Raw genomic sequence first — 15,372 nt, forward strand, 5'->3', positions numbered from 1 at the left:
TGGTATAGGGTCAGCAACAAGTCAAGCTGCATTGATAGTTTAGTGAAGTTGCTCAGAATGAAGAAGTCTGAAGTCCTTCATTTCCAGCTGTACAACTCATCAGTTGTGTGATGTTAGAGACATTTCTTCTTTTTTTCATGGGTTTCAATTTCCTATCTATAACAACAACAAAAAAGTAATGCCCATCTCATAGGGTTGCTATTGGGATCAAATGAGGTAGATTATGTATTTAACATAATATCTAGCACTGTAAGTACAATATTAACATAAATATTATTGTACTGTTGTTGATATGATTGTTATGGAGAAGGTGGTCATTTATTGTACTGAAAATGAGTCTGTAGGCCTTTAAGTACCTACCATGCTAGAGTCCCTGGAAGTTCTTTGTGCTTTATCATTTGGATGAAAGCAGACCAATTTACTTGGCTGCAACTGACTGGACCAGCTCTTAGGGCACCAGCCAAAGCCATCCATGAACTCACTTAACTCAGAAGGTCCAGCCTAGCAAGGTCTTCTTATTTAAATGGGGTTAGCCTGACTGAGTCGTATCTCCCTTCCTTGTATTAAAGGCTATGGTATTTTTCCTATATGCTATCCCCCCACTGCTGGGAATATTGGCTGCTGGCCGGGTATGACTACATCCTTCACTGAGCATAGCCCTCTTCTGCAGGGAGACTTCTCACCTGAGCTTGTGTTCCTTCCCAGAGGGTGACACATGGCCAGAAACGGGCTGAAGCAGAGCCGAAAGGCCCACTCCCATTCCATTTCAGAACAACCATGAAGGGCATCTCAGCTCTTGGAATGATGGAGCCTTCAGGTACAGCCACTTTGCAGGTGTTTCTTCATCTGCTCAGTCCTGCCTTCCTCATTTCTTTCCAGGGTCAACTCCTGAAAGCACTTCAACAAACCTCCTGCATACATGTTGCCATTTCAGAATTTGTTTCTATGAAACCCAGACTAAGACACTTGGGGAACATGAGAACCTGCATCTTATAAATGTGATTTTGGAGGGCTCTTATCTGAAGTGACCACAAATTGCCATTAGCAAACGAAAACCTTTGACATCCGGATTGGCTATGTGCATGTGATTAATATTCTTATTAATAACTTCATGATGACTATGAATATGAGTGTGTTAGCATACACCTTCCAACATGTTCAAGTTTTCATGTTATTTCAAATTATTTCAATGCTAAAAGAGTTAGTGAGCATTATGGTACTGTGACTGGATCCTTTAGATTTATTATTGGAGGTTATTCTCATCTTTCTGAAAAATATTGAATTTTTAAATTTGGGCATGCCCAGTTTTATTTATTTATTTTTCATGAACCAGGTTTCTGTGAAGAGGTACACATCTGATAGCACAAGGTTTTTTTGTTTTGTTTTGTTTTAATTATTTCCTGTAAACTCAAACTCAGAAAGCTCATGCCTAATACTACTCTTTGTTGGTGACTTTCCCTTATTTCACACCAATTTTCATCAATATAAGTTCTGTAAATCATCAATTTGTTGTAAGTTTTCAATGTTGGACATACTGAGAAATTGTAAATACTCCTGTTGTATGCTTTCATGTGGGGAGAATTTGTGATTCTTTTATGTTTGGTAACTGCTGCTTTATTTTACTATATGTTGACTCCTACTTTGTGTTTTTGAAATTCATAGCATTCCCTTAATTTGTGAAATGCTTATAGAATCAAACTTTAGTGCATATATTCAGTCTTATGTGCATAAACTCCAGATTACTGAATTAAAACCCCGTGCTAAATTGTTGGGCTATCATTAGAATTTCCATTCCTTATTCCCTTTGTGACATGTTACCAGGGAAAATTCATTGCTTTGAATAATAATGAGCTGGAGACAAATTTAGCCTTTGAAAGCTGATTAATGCCTTTCTCTGTTTTGAACACCTAATATATAAGCCACCTTTACTTCTTTTTATAAGGAAAATTTAATGGCCATTTTTCTATGAATTCCTACTTATTAAGTATTGGAATGTGCTAATTTATCTTTAAAATGCTAATATAGATCTTGGGATGGAAATGTACTGGAGCTAGTAAAATATGAAACCATATGTGAGATGACTTTGTTAATATGCTACTGACTATAATTATTTGAGTTTTATGAGTCATATGAACTAAAACCATCACATATTCTGATAGTTTCAAAAAATGATTTTTCCAGCTTTATATGTTAGGAGTATAAACTTTTCCAGGTGTATTAAAAGGTCCTGTGAATATCTAGTCACCCTATGATCACCCTGTCTATCACCCTGTGATATCTAGACACTGAAGTGAATGGATACCAATGCCATTTTTTGTTGGTTATCAAGATACAAATAACTTAAGATGAGTGTTGTGCTGTTTCTAATAGCATTTTTTATCTGTAAAATTAATATGGGACTTCTTAACTTATTTTGGGTGAGGTGGCAGGTTTCTAGCAATATTAATCATGATAATGTTAGAGGTTTATTTATTAAAAGCAATTATATTAAGGATGAAGATAATAAATATGGAGTTATTTGGCTAACAGCCATTCAACTTTACGGTAAGTAACAATAAGCTGAAAGATGACTTTGTGCCAACAGATCTGTTAAAAACTTGTAACACTGAATTATGAATACAAACTTAAATGGATAAGAAAATGAAAATTGTTCATTTGTTATCAAATGACCTGAAAAGATCTTGTAAAAAAGCAGGACTCTTTTGGGGTCAATTCCCTGGAGTTGATAGAACAATTTGGAATTGAATGGTATCACAGACATGATTAGAGCCCTTCTATTGATTGCTGATACGTGAGAACTCAAAAGTATCAACAATCTATTAGGGTTTTGAGACTGTCAGTAGGGGCACCTGGGTGGCTCAGTCAGTTGTGTCCGACTTGGCTCAGGTCATGATCTCACGGTTCATGGTTTGAGCCCCACATGGGGCTCTGGGCTGGTGGTGTGGAGTCTGCTTAGGATTCTTTCTCTCCCTCTCTCTGCCCCTTCTCCACTTGTGTGCTCTCTCTCCCTCTCCCTCTTTTTCTGTCTCTCAAAATAAATAAACTTTAAAAAAAAACTATCAGTAGTTGTGTGGTTCTATTAGTTTACCCGTGAGTCCTTCATAAAATATAGAAATCCTTGGTCTTCTCTGTGTCCAAATAAGATTTTAATAACTCTTCACACCCCCTTGGAGCCAAATATCCTATATATATAGCTTCTTATAGTAACTGTAGGCTGAAGATATATTTTTGTGTAGACGTGGGTATATGTGTTTGGGTAAGTGTATCTTTTTGTGAGATTAAGAGACTGCAGAGAGCCATGGATATTGAGGTTCTTTCTTTGATTTAACATTTTTGTAAAATCACAATTCAAGGTCTTTGTATAGTTTTTCACAACCATTAACCCTATATCAAATCTCAAAAGATCTTAGTGTTTTAACTCGATGCCTACATGGAAAAATATTAGAATAAGAACTTAAAAAAAAAAAGCGTTCATAGGAAGAAGGAACAATAATGCATTTCTAGTGATTGATTTTCTCTCCCCTCCTCTTCCTCTACTTCTACTAGTGTAGTTCAGGTCTGGTATTAATAGTTTGAGGTTGTCTTCTTACTGCCATATTACCTGCTCAAATGCTTCTACACCCAATGTCAGAATAATTGTCCTACATGTGGTTTTGTTGTTTCCCTCCAAAATCCTCTTTGCTCCCCAAATCTTAATCACCAGAGACTACATGCCTTAATTTAGCATTTGGAGTATTCTACAAGTTGGCCTTTTTCAGTCTGTCCTCCCATCCTTCTAGAAAATTCTATGCTTCAGCCACTCCAGACCATGTTATATACCTCAAATGTGGCTTTTTTTCCCCATATGTAGATCCTTTGCATTTTCCAAAAATGTCCTCCTATTTTATCTTCCCACCATACTGTTTATTTTCCTCATTAAAATCTTACCTATTTTTTATGGCTAAATTTAAATTTCTTACATCTATGATTCCATCTCTGATCAACTGAGCAAACAGCAAACTTTCTCTCTGAATTTTCAAAACATTTGGAAACGTACAGGGCTAATACTAAACAAATTAGAAAAACCCACTTCATCTGGACGGACAGTCCCATAGGCACACAGCACGGTGAGCAGACTGATTAGGAAAAGGACCTCCTAAACCTTGTAGATGAAGCTCCTTGCCAGAATGCGGGGCTTAAAGAATGGAGATTTGCTAGACTTCAGTTCTCTTTTCTGTCACTGTCTGGCTGACCTCAGATATATTATTTTACCTCTCTAGGTTTAGTTTTCTTCCCTGGGAAATGGGGATAATAATATGAAATTCATACTATTGATAAGAATAATATAGAAAATAATGAATGTAGATGTCTAGCTGGATATTTGGCATACAAACTCTAATCAGTAAACTGTATTGACCTTCACAATTATTATGTTTTATGCTACCATGGTTAGTTTCAGGGTTAGTCTGTTTTTCTCCTTGAATTAAAGTTTGGGGTATGGGAATTAAATCTATTTGTAGACACGGATGCACTTTTGTTTCTTTGACTGAAATGTTTACTGATGATCATTATTAGATCAGTACCTCTTAAATAAATATTAACAAGACTATGTTTCTTGAGCCAAGATGTTATTTTCTTCTGCTGTTGATATTAGCTAGATACATATAGACATATGAGCCTAGAGAGAGAGAAAATAAATATGAGGAAGGTAGTAGTCTTATTAATACCCTGACCTTGATTTAAAGTTATGATAGATTTTGAGAAAGACATTTGTTAGTATGATCAATCATTCCCATTCAACTAATGAGAACATTTTCCATTTTCTGAAAGACAATTTGTGAAAAAATATCAGATTACTGACCACAAAAATGTCAAAACCACCTAGTTATCTGGAAGAAACAGCGATAGAGATGATTCTCCATACAACACCAAAGAAAAAGACCTTAGCCTTGACCCATGGAGATTGCCTTCAAGGCAACAAAGTAATTTATTTTTCCGACCTAAGCTCATTCAAATTCTTGTCTTCTCTGGCAATATTGCTTTAGGTTATATTCAGTGGACCAAATTCATATCAGTCTTTTAACCTCTCCAGAGCACTTTGTAACTGTATATATCGGCTTTGAGTGGAACTTTTCCTATTTCATAATTGGGCTCTTCATGCCAAGAAACCTTTGGGGGATGAGGAGGGGCAGCCAGGAAGGTATGAATGTAGGCGGGAATTGGGCCAAAGGAAAATATTTGTTAAACATTCGTATATGTGCTTTGGGAGAGTGTAAGTGACTTTAATATTTTGGCTATGTTTATATTTATAAAATATGAAAGCCTCCCTGTGAAAAGGAAGCATTCAGGTAAAAATTGACAATTCAGGCAAAAATGACAAATATTTGAATGTTTATAGATATTTAGATGCTTCCAAGTTCTGTAATCTGCTTGTTATAAAACTGGATACTGTGGATAAGAAAATAAACAATGTAAGCCTTTGTTTGATTCCTCAGTCCTGGTCTTCTACCTGTACTATAGTAGAAAAAAAATGAGTAGTAATAAATTCACTTAATCAGATATATGGAATTATTTCCTTTTTATTTTATTAATTATTATTTTATATTATTTTATTTTTTATTATTATCTTATTACTTCAGACAAGATTCACAGGTAGGTGGTGAAAGAACCAGACTTTGTGGGAGGAACTTTTCTTACATGAGATCATTGTGTTTCATAATACTCACCAGCAGTCAGAAGTCAATGAGCTTGATACTTAACCACACTGAGTTTTTCATGTGCTTTGCGACTCAGTAGTTGCAGCAAAATTAAAAGTTTGAATTACCAACTATGTTTTTGTTAATGAAATCATCTTATGCTGTGTTTAGTGTGTGAGACTCAATGTATTTTCAGAACTGAAAAATAAATATGACTTTAGGCTATAAGGCTAACTCCTTTATTTTTGTTTTTACAAATGAGAAGATAAGAGAAGGGTGTTCCAAACCGTCACATGCAGGAAAATGCTTTCCAGTGAAATAAAATATTTCAGCTTTTCGAAGTGCTTAAGTCAATGGAACCTAAAGTATCAGTCTAGCTTGGATCATAAATTCAGCTATGGAATTTTAAAAATTTTTGAAGAAAATAAAAATAAAAGTGAAAATACCATCCCATTGTGGGTTGAATTATATAGCATGTTTTACATTTTAAATGTTTTGTGGCTTGCAAAGATTTCTTTTTTGCATGCATTATTTTAGGTAATTTATATCATAAATCCATGACATGTGTAAGGTAACTATGACTTAATAATATTTGTTTTTGTCAAGGTAAAGCCTCTATTAATCAGATTAAGTATCATCCTTATATAAATAAAATTTAAAGCTAATTATTTTTCTGACCTCACATTCAAGGTCTGGTTACTGCACCTATACTCAAATAGCACAGATGAAAGGAAAATGCTGGAGATGTAATAATTCTATTGTCATTCTTTTGTTATTTTGATTTGGTTCTTGCATTTACAAGCAGTTGATTTGTAATTGAGATTTACGAAATGTGAGCAGCACTCAGCAGGTGGCGCTAATGAGACACAAAATATTGAATCGTCAACTCCAAAGCCAGAAATGTATTAGTTTAGCAAATAAGAATGTTGGGGGTAAAGACAGTCTGATCACATTTTTTCTCATTTGAGGAGTGCTGAGGCCACATAAAATGATTTTAAAGATTTATTCAGCCCCTACTTTATACTCAAGTCAAAGATAATGTTTATTCCTTCTTTTCTACTTCAGAATATTTGAAAAAAATAAAGCACCTTCTTTCACTGAAAGCTAAACTTTCAGTTTGCTCCTTTGCCCGTATGAACTTTCTTCCATTCATATGCTGGAAAAAACTGAATCACATTGTGGTTATTCCTTTAAGCACAAAATGTGGAATTCAAAAGAGCCACTAACTCCCAAGAAATTATAATCCTTTTTATCTTTGAGGATTTTTAATCTTAATCTTAGTAGATTATTTACTAGTTTAAGATTTAGGCCAAGTGTTCCAAGGGGGGAAATTCCTTTTGTCTGTGGCTCTATTAAACATTCAGAATAAACACCTTTGTACTGTGGCAATTAAATGAACTTTTCAGCATAAGGAAACACTATTTAATTAGAAAAGATAGAAGTATTTGCTTATTTTGTCAATTTAACAAGCTACACAAAGAGCATACACTCATGTGTTATAAAGTGCCTCGGTGGCCCCTGAGTAAGTTATTTGTGCAATATCCCACCAAGAAATAAAGAGTTGTGTTTTAAATGGGGAATTCAGCAGAGTTAGCACAAAAAACATACTAATACATGTTCTCTGAAGTTACATTTCTACATAGATTAAGTGTCCATGGACATTTTGGTATCCTCAGTTTCTCAAAGTTTAATTTTCTTCCAGTAAGAACCAATATCATCCCAATTCTATGTTCTATTTTGAATAAAGTAGTCAATTTCGCATTTTTGTGTATCCTATTTGAAACTAGTGATAGATAAAACTGCTTCAAGGAAGTTCCCTCTAAATGACTAAGGTTAAGAGACTGCTATATAAAGGATGGTCTAGTTAACTTTCTTTTTTTTCCCTAAATAACATTGATGATTGGAGACTCATAGAAATCACATTATTATATAACCAGATCAATTTTTTCTCATGAAGAAACATATTTAACTTTGGTTTTTATCAACAAATCAGAGATTATGACTGTTGTATCCATTGCCCTTTCTCAATAGAAATGATCACTTCCTGGTACCAGATTTTGTTGTGCATAGTAGTGTAACCAAAGGCTATACATTAATGAATTCAGGGTACAAATATTTTATGGACATAGCTATAGATCTTTGATAATTTTATAGGATCAAGTTGAAATGGTTTCTCAACGAAAGGAGTCTGCTAAGACAGCCATTCAACTTTTTGGTAGGATTTTCTGAGAAAAATTTAATGTTTCCTGTCCCCACAAGTTCCCTAATTGGATATCAACTGATTAGTTTAGGTTGTTCTTTTCATTGCTTTAAGATGAAAGGTTAGGGTAGTAAGTTGAGATTTTTCTTTTTTTTAAATATAGGTGTTTAGAGCTATAAATTTCTTTCTAAACATTGATTTGGTTGTATTCCTGTAATTTTAGTATGTTGCATCTTTATTTTCATCTTAAAATATTTTCTCATTTCCCTTGTGATTTCTTATTTGACACATTGGTTCCTGAGGAATTTGTTGTCTAATTTCCACACAGTTGTGAATTTCCTACATTTCTTTGTTAATGATTTAGAATTTTATTCCACTGTGGTCAGGAAACATACAGTCCAGAGAGACTGGGGTATGATTTTAATAATTCTATGTTTATTGAAGATTGTTTTGTGGCCTGGCCTATGATCTATCCTGGAGAATGTCTCATATGTACTTGAGAAGAATATGTATTTTTCAGTTGCTGAGCAGATTGTTCTAATGATGTCTGTTGGGTTTAGTCTGTTTATCGCCTTCCAGTTTCTTGTTGCTTCCTTGTCTAGTTGTTCTAGTCACTATTGAAAGTGAGATAGTAATGACTCCAGCTATTACTATTGATTATCAGTTTATCCTTTTTTTTTCACCAATATTTGCTTCATGTATTTTGAGATGTAGTGGTTAGGTACAAATGTGTTTAGAATTGTTAAATATTCTGGATGGACTGACCCTTTATCATTATAAAATGCCCTTTATCTCTAGTACCCTTTTTGTTTTAAAGGCTATTGTTGTAAATGTTTACTTATTTGGGGAGAGATTGAGAGAGAGAGAGAGAGAGAGAGAGAGAGAGAGAGAGAGAGAATGAGCAGGAGAGGGGCAGAGAGAGAGGGAGAAGAGATTCTTGCCTCCACACTGTCACTGCAGAGCGCAGAGCCCAATGTAGGGCTCAGACTTGTGAACCGTAAGATCATGACCTGAGCCCAAATTGAGTCAGAGGCTTAACCAACTGAGCCACCCAGGCACCCCCATTTTAAAGGCGATTTTGTCTGATACTAGTATAGCACTCCAGCTCTCTCATGGCTGCTGTTTGCATATATTTTTCCATTTTTTTTCTCTTTCAACCTATGTGTAACTTTGAATCTACAGTGTGTCTGCCTCATGCAAATTTAGATCTCTCTCTCTCTTTTTTTTTTTTACTGCAGTTTGCCAGTCTCTGCTCATGACTTGCATTGTTTAATCCACTCACCTTTTATGTTATTATTGATACAGTTGGATTTTATGTGAAATTTTTCTTGTTGTTTTTTGCATGTGTCATATCTTTTTTGTTCTTCTGTTCCTCCTTTATTGCTGTCTTTTGTATAAAGTAAATGTTTTCTAGTTTAACATTTTAATGCTTTAAATAGTTGTTCTACTATATGTTTTCTTTCTTTCTTTCTTTTTTAATGTTTATTCATTTTTGAGAGACAGAGAGAGACAGAGCATGAGCGGGCGAGGGGCAGAGACCGAGGGAGAAACAGAATCTGAAAAGCAGGCTCCAAGCTCTGAGCTGTCAGCACAGAGCCCAATGCTGGGCTCGAACTTGTGAACTGAGAGATCATGACCTGAGCTGAAGTTGGATGTTTAACCAACTGAACCACCCAGACACCGCAGTTTTCTGCTTTTGTCTTGGTTTGTCTAGGGCTTATCACATATATCTTATCAGAATCTACTTCGAACTTACACTAAATTAATACCTGTTTATGAGTGTGGTACAAGCCCAACAATACATTGTTATAATTTTTACCTTATATAATTTATTTCTTTTAAAGACTCTGGGAGAGGAAAGAGTGAGTATGTATTTCCTGTTTGTTATAGTAACTTTCCGATTTACCATCCTGGCTCTTTTCATTTGTTTTTGTGGGTTCATTTAACATATTTTTCTTACTCGTATCTAGGTCTGTTCCCACCCACCTACTTTGTGCATTAATTGTCAAATATTATTACGTTTCTATATATTATGGGCCCAACAATACAATTTTATATGTATTGTTTTATACAACTGCTTTTAAAAATAAGTTAAGAGATACGCTATCCTTTCTAATTAAATTTACCCACATTCTTTAATTTTTCATGTGGATTTGAACTACTGTCAGAGTCACTTTCTTTGTTTCATTGTTTTCAAGAGTATCTATTAGCTTGGACTTCCTCATACTCTGTTCCTGATATGGTTAGTTCCCTTAGGGAGAGCTTTGGATCTCTCTGCTTTCACAGCTTATCTTTTCCTTGTGCAGAATCTCTTTGTCATTGAGTGCTGATTTGACTATGATGTACCTTGGTACCATTTTTTTTAAACCATAGGTAGAGGTTTTATTAAAAAAAAAAAGCAAGAACAATCCCCCAAAGACTTCTTTTGACATCAAAATGTAGAACAGATAATTCTACCAAGGAATTCTTATAGACATAAATGTCTAGGTAAAATGCAGCACCTTAGTAACTAAATATGATTTTATCATAGTTATCTTTTTTAAAAAATACTTTATTTTTTAGAGCAATTAAAAAAATTTTTTAAACATTTATTCATTTTTGAGAGACAGAGTGCAAGCAGGGGTGGGGCAGAGAGAGAGACACAGGATCTAAAGCAGGCTCCAGGTTCTGAGCTGTCAGCACAGAGCCCAATACAGGGCTCGAACTCACGAATCAAACCATGAGATCGTGACCTGAGCCCCAGTCAGACACTTAACTGACTGAGCTACCCAGGCGCCCCTATTTTTTAGAGCAATTTTTAAAGTGGCTTTAAGTTCACAAAAAAAGTTGATTGAAAATTACAGATTTTCTATACATTACCTCCCCTCATAGCCTCACTATCAACGTCCTGCAAAGGTTGGTACACTTTTTATACCTAACCAATACTGACAAATCATTATCACCAAGAGTCCATAATTTACATTAGACTTCACCTTTGGAACATCTATGGCTTTTGACAAATGAATGACATATCTCCACCATTATGATATCATATGGAGTAGTTTCACTGCCCCAAAACGTCTCTGTGCACTGCCTCCTTTTCTCTGCATCCTTCCTAAGGTAACCTCTGGCAACTACTGATCCTTTACTGTTTCCATAGATTTGTGTTTTCTAGAATATCATATAGTGGAATCACACAACACGTAGTCAGTTGCCACAAGTTCTGGCATTGTGTGGATGAAAAGCAGCAGCCAATTATGGCAACGGGAAGTAACATCCAAAGTAGCAGCCAATTATGTTACCATTTTGTCACATGTGAACATCCTTATTGAAAATCATATATAGGGCCACACCATCCTCATGGTAGTCCAGCAGAACAACCATGTCATCTGGATTTATGTTGTCATAAGTAGAGAATTGGTAGTTTTTGAAATTAGCAAGGATGTGCTTGATTTGTTCTACAGCCTCTGTCATAAACAGTTTAACTCTTTCTTGGTCTCTGTTCTTCAAGTTTGCCTTTGATTGATTTTATATAATCTTTGATGTGCTTCTCATAGCTTTCTGTTGTGATTCTGGTTTCTTGCAAGTGATAGTTCATGACAATATCAACATCAGCAATTAGCATGCTTCCAGTACCTTTGTCCTCAGGGCCTCCATTGAAAGCATTTCCACTAATGAGTGACTCATCAGTCTTACTCTCTGTCTTACAGACCTCATGGTTGATGAGGTCCCAGCAGATGATCATGACAATGGCTGCAGAGAGTCAATGGTGGTGCTAGCTTAGCATGAGCCCAGAGCTGGAAGTAAGTGGGATGCAATCAGAAGGGCATACTGGAGGAGGGGGAAATGGGTGGAAAAGCTCACTGTTTATTAATTTGTAATTCCCTAATTATGTTGAGCATCTTTCCATTTACTTATTTGCATCTGTACATGTTCTTTGGTAAGCTGTCCAGATTCTTTTACCTATTTAATATTGAGTTTTTTGGTTCTTTATTGTTGACTATTAAGTGTTTGTATTTTTGAATAACATTTACCAGCTATATGATTTAGAAATATTTCTTTTCCCACTTTGTGATTTGTCTTCTCATTTTCTTGACAGCAGTTTTGCAGTACAGAAGTATGTAATTTTGACTCACTAATTTAGTCAAGCTTATAAATTCTTTCTTTTATGTATCTAAAAAATTGTTGCCATGCTCAAGGTCATTTAGGTTTTCTCCTATGTTATCTTCTAGGAGTTTTATTGTTTTATGTTTTACACTTAGGTTGATGGTTAATTTTGTGTAGGGTATAAGGTCTGTGTCTTGGTTCTTTTTTTTTTTTTTTTTTTTGCATGTGTAGGTTCAGTCGTTCCAATACCATTTGCTGAAAGACAATCTTTACTCCATAGTATTATGTATTATCCAAAATATTATCTTTGCTTCTTTGTCAGAGATTAGTCGATTATGTTTACGTGAGTCTATTCTGTGCTCTCTATTCTGTCCCATTGATTTACTTGTTTATTCTTTTGCCAATGCCACATTGTCTTGGTCATTGTAGCTCGATAGTAAGTCTTCAAGTCAGGTAGTGTAAGTTCTCTGACTTTGTTCTTTTTCAATATTATGTTGAATAATCTGGGTCTCTTGCTTTACCATATAGACTTTAGATTCATTTTGTCAATATCCACAAATTAACTTAAGATTTTGATTGACATTGCATTGTAATCAAGGATGGAAGAAGTGACATCTTAAAAATATTGAGTCTTCCTATCCATGAAGAAGAATTATCTCTCCATTTATTCCTTTATTCGTAAGATTTCTTTTATCAAGTTTTTATGGTTTTCTTCATATAGATCTTAGATATATTTTGTCAGATTTGTGCAAGTATTTTATTTTTGGGGTGCTAGTGTAAATGGTATTGCATTTTTAATTTCAAATTCTACTTATTCATTGCTGGTATATAAAAAAGCAGTTGACTTTTGTATATTAACCTTATACCCTGCAACCTTGCAACTAATCATTTATTAGTCGCAGATTTTTGGTTGATTTTTTTTTTTTGGATTTTCTACATAAACGATCATGCCATTTTTGAATAATGACAGTTTTATTTCCTCCTTCCTAATCGGTGTAACTTTCATTTCCTTTTCTTGTCCTATCACATTGCTAGGACTTTCAGTACAATGTGTAATAAAAGTGGTGAAATAGGATATCTTTTCCTTGTTCCTAATCTTGGTGGGAAAGCTTCCAGTTTTTCTTCTTAGTAGAATTTTCTTCATCTTTCTTCTGCCTGGGATTTGCTTTCATCAAATTTGGAAAAATATGGGCCATTATTTGAAATCTTTCTCTCCTGTCCTTCAGGGACCTACTTACAGAAAGATTAGGCCACTAAATGTTTCCCACAGTGTGTTGATATTCTGTTCATTTTTTTCAGTTTTTTTTTTTAGGTCGATATTTTATTTTGGGTAGCTTCTATTAGTATATTTCAAGTTCACCAATCTTTTCTTCTGCAGTGTTTGGTCTGCTGTTAATCCTGTAATATTTCCCATCACAGACATTGTTTTTTTCCCCTGTGGAAATTTGATATATGTCTTTTTATAGTCATTTCTCTGTTAATGCTAATGTTTTCTTCTCCCTTACTCAAACACATGGTGTAAGGTTTTGGTTACATTTTTAATATCCTTACCTACTTGTTGTAGCATCTGTATCATTATTAGCTTAGTTTTCATTGACTTATTTCTTTCTTTTTTTGGTTGTGGTTTACAGCTTATTTGCATGAATTTTAAACAACAAGGAATGTTTATATATACTTCTGAATAGATTTTGTTCAGTTCAGGGAAATGAAATGTATAATATATATTTTATAAACATTGAATACTTCAGTTAAAATGTGTCTTTCAATTATATAGAAATCACATTTTTTTCATGCAATTTTATTCTCTTGGTACAAAGAGATACATGGACTTTGAAGGCATATATAATAAATGTCAAAATACCGTTTTACCAAAGTTTTTAGAAAATTAAGCAAGTTATCTTACCTTTATGGGTTTTGATTGTCTCATATGTTAAATTAAGACTCAAATATGTACCTCACAGAACACTTACAAACATTAAATTAGATATGACTCTAAGGAACCTAATGTGATGTATAAAGCACTAACTATAATTTAAAAAATGTCCCTTTGGTAGATGTCTTTCTGATGTGTGTTGATTCTGTACAAAAGAGACAATACCCCTACACCTAAATATAAGTTGGTGATATATCCAAATAATAACTTCATAACATTTTAGTAAAATATCAGTAAGGCTATCACTATTAAATCATTCATTATACTCTCCAATCCCATGAACCTAAGATTTTGAGTTAATACATATGGACTCACTTAAAGTGCAAAAATTTAGTGATCGAGATGCCTCATTTCTACAATGTCAGGCAATTAGATATTTATTAATCCAATTTTTAGACTACACATTTTTTTCATCTGAATGCTTAGCATCATACAGACACAATTAGAGGAGAATACAGATATTCATAGAGCAATTTAGAGTATAATATATTTTCATATAAAATAGGTTAAAATGGGATAGTTGCAGGTTGAAAGTGAGAGATTTCATAATGTAGAAGATTGCTTTAGTAGTTAATTTACTTCACATAATAAGGTTGGATGTTAAAAGACAACATTTAAATAACTTTGAAGATAAAACTCCTAGAGACATGAAATAAGTAATATGAATGGCCTTGATATATGATATATAAAAGTGACTTATAAAAATTGTGATTTATATACATATATCCAAACTTATTTTATTTAGCCAAACTTAACCTAATAACAAATTATTTCAAGTAATGAAATCCAAGAAGAGTAAAGACTTGTAATCGAGTTAAAAAACATACAATTCATTATAGTGCAAATGTTTAACTTGTCTAATGGAACTACGATAATTAAATGCTGTTCTTGGTCAGAAACATCTGAAAAAAATGTGTACATTTTAGAAATGGGTTGGCACATTTCATTAGCTTCTGGCTACATCATTGTAGGTAGTTTTTGACTAATTTTCTTTTTATCACATAATTTTCTTCTTTAATTACCAAGAACCTGCCTAATGTTTTTCCTAATGAAGAGTGTTATTTGGCTCACTTCAGAACTGTGCCACTTCTGAGAAGATTACATTAAACTCAGATAGTGTGAATTTGGAAAGTCATTTTGATTTTAGGAACACCCTATTTAAAGCAACGTTGTCAGTGATGGGGATTAAAGAGTACACTTATTAGGATGAGCACTGACTAACATATGGAATTGTCAAATCACTCTATTGTACACCTGAAACTAAAAAATAGTGTATTACATATATATCAAGGATGTATGTAGGGGAAGCCTTGCCCAATCATAGGCATATGTATGTTCAGCCTTAATAGATATCATCCAGCAAGTTTCCAGAAGGAAAAAAAAAAAGTGGAATTCACTTTGGAAAATTTCCCATTTCTGCTAAAGTTGAACATATTCAATCATTGTGACCTAAGAAATCTACACGTGGATTCAAATAT

The 15,372-nt window shown here is 34.1% G+C and overlaps 1 protein-coding gene across 1 annotated transcript; it reads right to left on the reverse strand.

Moving 5' to 3' along the window:
• Window positions 1–11,335: 11,335 nt before the first annotated feature.
• Window positions 11,336–11,599, reverse strand: LOC128315764 (translationally-controlled tumor protein-like). The gene has a single exon (XM_053223348.1). It carries the CDS (start codon window positions 11,597–11,599, stop codon window positions 11,336–11,338), a length of 264 nt encoding a protein of 87 aa, XP_053079323.1.
• Window positions 11,600–15,372: the final 3,773 nt, after the last annotated feature.

The sequence above is a fragment of the Acinonyx jubatus genome, chromosome B2 (assembly GCF_027475565.1).
Source record: "Acinonyx jubatus isolate Ajub_Pintada_27869175 chromosome B2, VMU_Ajub_asm_v1.0, whole genome shotgun sequence".
Taxonomy (NCBI): Eukaryota; Metazoa; Chordata; class Mammalia; order Carnivora; family Felidae; genus Acinonyx; species Acinonyx jubatus.